The sequence below is a fragment of the Limulus polyphemus genome, unplaced genomic scaffold (genome assembly GCF_000517525.1).
Source record: "Limulus polyphemus unplaced genomic scaffold, Limulus_polyphemus-2.1.2 Scaffold1727, whole genome shotgun sequence".
Lineage (NCBI taxonomy): Eukaryota > Metazoa > Arthropoda > Merostomata > Xiphosura > Limulidae > Limulus > Limulus polyphemus.
Window position 1 is genome coordinate 234,255 of NW_013667337.1, and position 9,016 is coordinate 243,270.

The 9,016-nt window shown below is 30.5% G+C and overlaps 1 protein-coding gene across 1 annotated transcript in view; it reads right to left on the bottom strand.

Annotated features, from left to right (window-relative positions):
- Window positions 1-601: 601 nt before the first annotated feature.
- LOC106464726 overlaps window positions 602-9,016 on the bottom strand; it is a 28,025-nt gene continuing 19,610 nt past the window's right edge. Inside the window, exons 4-6 of the mRNA XM_013924879.2 lie at window positions 8,185-8,244; window positions 4,919-4,969; window positions 602-1,719 (exon numbers count right to left, since the gene is read on the bottom strand). Of these exons, the coding sequence (XP_013780333.1) occupies window positions 1,694-1,719; window positions 4,919-4,969; window positions 8,185-8,244 (137 nt within the window). The 3' untranslated portion in view covers window positions 602-1,693. The remainder of the gene's footprint in view (window positions 1,720-4,918; window positions 4,970-8,184; window positions 8,245-9,016) is intronic.

Genomic DNA, 9,016 nt, shown 5'->3' on the forward strand with positions numbered 1-9,016 from the left:
TTACACATGTTAAACTTGGGAAGCATAAGAACTGGTAAAAATGTACTACCTACAATTTGTCCTCTCATTCTACTAATATGCCAAAAATATTAACAATGAAGATACTGAAATGATGAAGCAATACATTCTAATGGTTCTAAGTAATATAGTTTGAACATTATATTTAATTATCTATGCTCATTACTAGGTATAATGTTTAATTGTGATCCATATATGTAGCTTGCTTTAATCAGAAGTTAATATTACATTTTGAAGCTATTACTTATTTTCACTAAATATTTATTACTTTGTTTTAAAATTGCTTTTCACAGCAGGGGAAAAATAACTGCACATTTCCAATAAAAAATTAAATTTATGTTTTCCCAAATTATTAATGTGAGACATTCTTGCTTTGATTCTATTAATAAGATTGTTTTGTTTTTTTATTTTGTGCAAAGCTACATGAGGGCTATCTGCACTAGCCGTCCCTAATTTAGCAGTGTGAGACTAGAGGGAAGGCATCTAGTCATCACCACCCACCTCCAACTCTTGGGCTACTCTTTTACCAACAAATAGTGGAATTGACCATCACATTATAATGCCCCCATGGCTGAAAGGGCGAGCATGTTTGGTGGGACGGGGATTCAAACCCGCGACCCTCAGAATGCGAGTCGAGTGCCCTAACCACCTGGCCATGCCGGGCCTAATAAGAATTGGAAAAACATTTAATATTTCAGATAATTAAGGTACTGATATGCTTATTACTACATGAATGCCAAATTGTTAAAAATGAAGCTAATCAACTTGAGGATAATTTGTTTTATCAATAACAGTATCTTCTAAGTTGTTAATAAAAGTTGCATTAATAAACATAACTTTGGTTGCCAAAACTATCCACTGCAAAAAAGTTACAACTAACATCAACAACATAGATTTGTCACATCACACTGGTAATGTAATTAAAAAGCACATTTAAATCAGAAATTTATGGGTTGTATCATAAGGAAGAATAACAGCCTAAACATGTAGAAACATACCAGCATCCCAATGTTTTTGTAAAATATAATCACACATCATCATGTAATATTAGTTTTAAAAAAATATTACTAAGGTATGTTATTTGACAACTGAAAACACCCAAAGTTGTTTTTTCATATAAACTGATAATTTTTAATAGCAAAACAGACAATGCATTTTATCAACCATGTCAATATACCAGAGCATATAAAGTCACTACAGTGGAGTTTCATCTTACATTCATATCACTAAATTTTTAAAAAATACTGTTGACAAATATGGCATGTTACAACAAGACAGACAACTCTCATTAAAAAGATACTTAGCTTTCCTCACATTCATTTAAATAATTTCTAATGAATCTATTATGTACATGATGTGTTAATATAATTAATTTGAATACACTAATATAGATATTTCTAAATTTCTTCCATTGGTCAACTGTTTTTAAAATAAAGCACACACACCTTGCATTTTGTTAAGATATAATTGTATTTATCAAATACTTAAGCAACAGTTTATATACATATTAACAAAACACTGCCATAATAAAGAAACAAAGTGGTAAATATCTATATAAAGAACTGATGTCAAGTCATTCAACAATCTTATGTTCATAAAATCATGTAGGTCCAAGTTGTAACATGAGCATTGTATTGATCTGGTTGTGCTTAAAATGAAAAATGGTCCACTGAAGTTACAGCTTTTGACTTCTGACTTTAGCTATAAAAACAGAATAATAACTATTCAAAACCTGGCTAATTTAACACGACAGCATGTGCAAGTACAGTAGAAATATTTTATCAATACATAAAATTTAAGTAAGTTTTAAAGCAACAATTTTATTAAGAAACTGTGTTAATTCTAAATTTAAAGAAAAAAAAACATCAGGTAAAAATGTCATTAATTACAAAATGTACACATATAATAATGTAAACTCATACTAAATCGTAAACACTATCAATTGTTTGTTTTGTTGATAACTGCAATGCTACACAATGGTCCATCTGTGCTCTGCCCACCAAGTAACTTCCCATTATTTTAGATTAATTCAATTTTTGCTTAATTTAATCGATAAGTATTATAATTCATGAAAGTAATCAACTAATCAAAATTAGTTCCTACTGTTACTATTTTGACTATCAGATTTTGAATATCACAAGACATCAGATTTACTACTGATCAACAGGGGGTCAAGCATTGCCAATGATGATATAAACTTTTCTAAACATAATTATTTAGTCATTGCAAAGGTTCTGTAGTAACCATGTCTCTTAATATAAAATACAGATTAATCTTAATAGTGATGCACTAGCCACTTGATTCAGCTTATTAATAAGTATGACAGATATTTTGACATATTAATTATACATTTATAAACATCATATACTTATTAGAACAAACAACATAGTTTTTATGGAGATATTATACATCATTGCTATTTTCAAGCCACATATTTAGTTTCCATAACTACAAGTGCATTACAATTCTAATGAACTTCAAGAATATCAGTTACCTTACTAAAATAAAGAAACACTAAGAATAAAATCAATAGCGTGCTTTACAATAAGCATATGGAAGATAATTAAAGTTAGAGCTGGGTAATTACAAACTACTGTTTTTATTACAGTTATCCAGCAGTCAAAATTATGATTAAACTGATTATTGACAAAAAAAAAGAATTAATTAATTTAAATTAGTGCTTTTGATTATTACTGTTTTTGAACTACCCAGTAATCAACTTATTACCACTGTAATTTCCCATTATTTTAGATTAATTCAATTTTTGCTTAATTTAATCGATAAGTATTATAATTCATGAAAGTAATCAACTAATCAAAATTAGTTCCTACTGTTACTATTTTGACTATTCTAACTATCCAAGTAATCGAAATATTTCCATTATGATTTTTCTTCATCATTTTTTAATTTATTCAAGTTTCTTCCATTTGGGCCAGCATAGCCTGGTAATTATAGGGGTGGGGGTGCTTGGGTTCAATTCCCATTGCAACCATACTTGTTTGCCTTTTAAGCTGCAGGAGCATCATATTTGTTTCTTTGTTTTTCAGTTAGGACAAAGCTACCAAGGTTATCTGCTGCTTTCCCTAATTTTCAGCTCCTGACAGCTGGCAGCACCAGTCACCAACTTTTGGGCTACTTTGGTATTAAATAAAGTATCAACATACTGCATCTTTACATTGTGCTAAGTTTCTAACTTATAATTGCATAACTGTATTCTTTAATGTGAATAATGTGTAAAATATGTTTTGGGCTACTTTGGTGTTAAATGAGGTATCAACATACTGCATCTTTACATTGTGCTAAGTTTCTAACTTATAATTGCATAACTGTATTCTTTAATGCGAATAATGTGTAAAATATGTTTTTACACTGGGTTACGTTGAAATTATAACTTGTGTAACTGTATTCTTTAATTTACTTTTTCTATGATGAGTATGTGTCATGTTAGAAACATCACACTTTTTATATCCTTGAATTTGTGCTCTGGTGAAAACAGTAACAGGTACTGACTTGTATGGAACCCACAACTTTCTGGTCAAGGGGACATACGTTTACAGAGCAGTATTCTTTATCCACTTAGTTGTGCCAGCCTTTAGCCATATGATAAATTACAAATGTAAATGTACTAATCAATTTTTAATAAATAACAAGATAAATAAATTGTCAGTTGCAAATTTTAATACATTTCTAGTCATTACTGTAATAAAAAATACAAAATATAAATTTACTTCTACATTGTATTTTATATCATATAAGATACTATATGATATATATACTATCGACCATTTCATGGTCAATAATGTATAAATAGGCTGCAATTACAATGTAGTCTTCATAAGTTCAATATATTTTTTTTTTTGCAGTAATTCCACTGACCCCAGGAAAAAAAGTCCCCAACTCTAAAAGTATTATGCAATTTCTTTCAAAAATGTCCAGAGAACATATTGATATGTATATTTATCTGCAACATTTTCACCCATTATTCACAAGATCAAGTTTCATGTCACAAACCAATCCACAAAACACAGCTCTGATGCAAACTAACTTGAAATTACATCAGTCAAAAAGTTTATTGTAATGATCACTATAACTATATATTAAAATATATTAAGAGTTAAATGCGATTCTGTTCTATTATTATTGAGCTAACTTTTTTTATCTATCTAATTTTTGCTCTTTTTTTCCTGACTTTTGATTTTACTTAGATTAGTGTATGTTTCTTTCCAGCATGTTAGCTATATATATTAGCTTTTTCTTTTATTAGTTTTTATTCTTCATTTATATTTTTGTAAGTTGTTTACTGGTGGCAACCTCATAGCAATATCTTTAAGATGCACTGTATAACTGTCAAGTTGTGTTAATCATCCCACTCAACTAAAATCATTTAACCCTTTCACTGCAAAATTAATTTTCAGGCTAATTCCCAAAAAGTGTCAATTACCCACCAAAAAATAAAAGTATGAATTTGACTAGTTGTATTACTTTTCAATACTGAAAGAAGCTCTGTTTTCTATATGTGACAGTAATATTCTAGAAAACTGTATTGGATAGTGAAAAATAATGATTTAAACCAAAAATAGAGGTAGTCACTTGAGTCACTATTGGTGGATGTTTGTCGCATGATAATTTGCATGTGAGAATCAGTTAAATCATGTGAATCAAAGGGTGTGTGGGAGTGAAAGGTTTGTGGCATGTAAAAATATTTTTTAAATAGAGGGCAGCATTGAACGAAAATAGTTATGTATGCGAGCGGAAGTAAGGTACCTTGTCGGAATAAAGAATTTGAAACTTTCTTTGTACAATGATATCATCAGTGTAAACAAAAGTACTTCACAGAACTTATTTCTTCATACAGTTCTAAAGAGAACCTTTTATCCACTATAGTTTAAAGATTACTTACTAGGTAACTGACTGGTTGAACTGTGGTCTTGATAATATACCACACTAGGCACTGTAAAAAATAAAATACTAGTAATATTCTGGTTCAAAATTAAACACCACAAAGCATCAATGAAAAGTCATCCATTTTATTTTAAGTCACAATGACAATCATAAATATTTAAATAAAGAAACTCATAGTAGAAATTAAAAATTTAAAAAACAACTTCCATATGGTTAACATCAACAACACTCTACACAAGAACATATAAAAGTGATGAATTTCAAAAGCATAACAGCATTCTCAATAGTAATATCACACTTACATACTGAAATAAAAAACAAAGTAAACTGACTCCTGTAATATACAGTGAGAAAAATAGTTAGATATTACAAAAGAAACTGCTTTCATGATACTTGGAGATCACACATGATCTCAAAAGCAAGTAAAACACAATTGAAGAAGCCTAATAACTGATGCAATTAAAAAAAAACCTTCCTACATCGGTGTGAACTAGGAATTAAGTGAAAAACAAAACAAGTCATTGTTGTGGCCTTCAGTGATGCTAGGATGTTGCTATAGTGGTACGTTTTCACAACACAGAACTGTGTAACTTGTGTTGTGATAGAATGTAGGATGACATGAGTAAGAGGAAAATATGGGTGGACAGAGAAACTTATACAAAAAAAAAAATATTATCTCTTTTGTTAAGTTTCTTTAGTTGGGCAGGTCTGTCACAGGTGGCTAATGGGAGAATGGGGGAGGTGTACTGGAATATTCATTTTATCTCCCTATACAGTATAAATTTCACTTCTTTTTTTTTGGGGGGGGGAGTTCACAAAACGAAAACATTACATAAATGAGAAACTAGAATTTTCTAAAAGTTCTGGAAACTACATAAATTAGGTTGGATCTCAACAGACTGTTTTTTACTTCTACAAAATGTTCTGAATAAAAAAAAATTATGATTTTTTTTAAGTTTGTAAAAATTGCAAAATAACTAAAAAAAGTTACAATTAAAACAGTTAAACTCAAAAATGGTTAAAAAGTGAAGTTAAAAAAAACATGGCTGGTGGAAAGCACCATCTTTCTTATGCTCAATATCAGAAAAGGAAAGAAAAAAAAAACTGATTTGGAAAACCAAAAGGGTGTTTTTTGTAGTTTGAAATATTAAAAGAGTGAAGAGTTCATCATTAGATGAGTCAAAAACTACTGCTGCTAAAATTAATGAAAATACAAGTGCTACAACTTCCTTCTACTGTTTTCAAAAATGGATAAAACCAGTTTCTTTTTTACAAAGACAATTCTAAAGATGAAACACCAATAGAAAGCAAAAATATATGGATATTTGATGAGTGATCAAGCTAAATGGCCAAAAACTGACTTAAAAGGTTGTATACAAAATGGGTCCAGTACAACTTTCCTAAGGATGACCACTGAAGGAGGTTCACAACAAGCTATTCCACATCACCATTTGTTAATGCAGATGTATACCAAAATAATGGGTTCAATATCTGGTGTTGTAATAAAAGAACACCTTAAAGAATTATCATCCAAGAAACCTATAATCACTATCTGGGAAAGGAAAATAAGAATGAGTTGATTCAACTGTTGTCCAATAAAATCCTGACTCATGTATTGACTGCTGCTAGAAAAACCAAGTACACTAAACTGTGCTTGTCTATACTCCAGGCATGAGTCACAGAAAAAAGTCACATAAGTCAAAGAAAAGAGATGCATATGATCATTCAATTTGTCACGCTACTGCAAGATCTGCCAATAGAAATAAATATTTCCTCAGATTTTTGCCAAAAAAAAACACAAGTGGTGTCAGTATAATTGAAGCTGTTCTGAGCAAACATGAAGAAATGGTTCTGTCCCTAGAAGACTCGCAAGGCTAAGGATATGGCAATGGAGTCAACATGAAAGATAAGAATAACTATCTTAATTTTAAGAGCTTTTTCTTTATCACGCAAGGCACACACCTTTAACCTTGTGCTGAATGATGCACTTAACTGCTGCACCAAAGTATTAATGTTTCTCAACTTCATTCAAAGCATACAAGTCTACTTTTATGCTTCAACTCATTATTAGAAGGTATTGCTACATGCTGTGAAGTCTTTGAGTGACACACAAGAAAGTTAAATTGATGTTCTTAATGCACTCTAATACCAACTGGGAGAGATCTAAGGCTCTTTGGTCTCCATTACAGAAAACAACATCCTAAACACAGCTAGTGGAATGAGATTGTGTTCAGAAGCAAAACAATTTCTGCCGTGATGAAATTTTCAACTCTACGGTTAATCTTGTGGTATGGTACAACTTACTATGAGATCAACTTTGTCAGCAAGCAACTACAAAATACAAACAATTTTCTTCTTTAGGACAGAGCTGATGAAGACTTTTCAAAAGTATTGTGGAAAGAAGAAGTAAATTTGGAATGAAAAATAACTTTTCATATGAAAGTTGTAATGAGCATATATGATACCCACAGTGAAACTTGAAGACCAGTTTGTTTGTTTTTTAACAAAACAGTCAATACAGCTACTAAATCCATGGAAGAGAGGTTTCAGAAACTACATTTCATTGTTTAGTCTTCTGCACTGCATTGCTGATTTGTCAAAAATAGGTTCAAGGTAGTTGCTGAAACACAGCACAGACCTCCAAATTAGATTGTGAGGCAACTGATGCCAGTGCAACAGGACTGTGTGAAAAATCGCAGACCCTCTCATGAAGAGTGACCAAAATTACTCTGAAAGGTGTACTGGAATACATGTGCAAAAACAGATTACCATCATTGTTTCCCAGCTCCTTTGTGGCACTCAATGGAGACTCTGTTGACTTTGAACATTACCAATGATTGTGGAGAAAGAAGCTTTTCGTATTCAAACTGAGTAACACCTACCCGAATTCAATCTTGACTAAAACAAGGCTGACTGAACTAGTAACAACTTTATTCATGCACAAAATTTCTCATAAAATTGGGCATGAAGTAACCAGGATACTACCAAAATGAAAGCAAAAAAAGTGAAATTTCTGTAACTGAAATATTGGCTCAAATATAAGCATCTATCAAAGAACTTTGCACACAGTGATGTTTAAATACTTCCTTTCAATTGACTCTATGCTAACCTTTATACACATCAATACTAATTTTATAAAAATATTAGAATTATTTAGTTTTGCATTAAAGTACTCAGAAATAACTTTAACAAGACAACTAACTTAAAATCCTATGAACATATAGATATAACATACAAGTAAATTAATGAAAAACAACAAATTACCTTTTCCTCCTGCACCTGGTTGTTTGGCAACTTCATATTCTCTACTCACTAGTTTCCAAGCTGTATTTGTTATAAAATGGATTAGGTAATTTTGTTTTAAGTAGCTAAAATTATACAAATAACTCAAAATTATGAAAATAAAAAACAAATGCACAACATAATCAACTAACATACTGAGTACAATACTAAGAATAGTCTTCACCAAAAAGAAATGTTTTATACTAGTTATGTTGTTCACCCACACACAAAAAATATGCCTGTTATAAGACAGCAAAATAATTTGATTTTAAACTAGCCATTCTCCACAAAGTTTTGTACTAAACCTGCTCTTTACACATAAAAAAAATACAAAAGTTTAAAACTAAGCCTCTACTTTACCTGTAAAAAAAAATGAGTTTTGATACCAAATCTACCCTTCACTCAAAAGGTTTCATACTAAGTCTTCCTTTACATTTGTTTTTAATCGTAAAAGCTATCACAAAGGTATATTAATTCACTGAAGATTACTAAACCTGTTTTATAGAAAAGTTTCAGAGCAGAAAATCAAGGATGATTTTGTTCTAATATCAGAGAGTGTTATGGCAATACAGAAAGACTCCTCCAATGCAAAAATAAGGTATTTTTAGGTAATACTCAGAAAACTACCATAACAAAATCCGTTTATACTTAAATTTTATTACTTTATTGCCCTTTGACCTGTGTCTAACTAATAATCTCATCACACAAGTTGTAGATCACTCGGTGAATATGTAGCTCACATCACCATATTGAATTATTAAATGCATGAGCAGCACACAAGCATACCTCGTAAAGAATTAATTTTATTTCATTA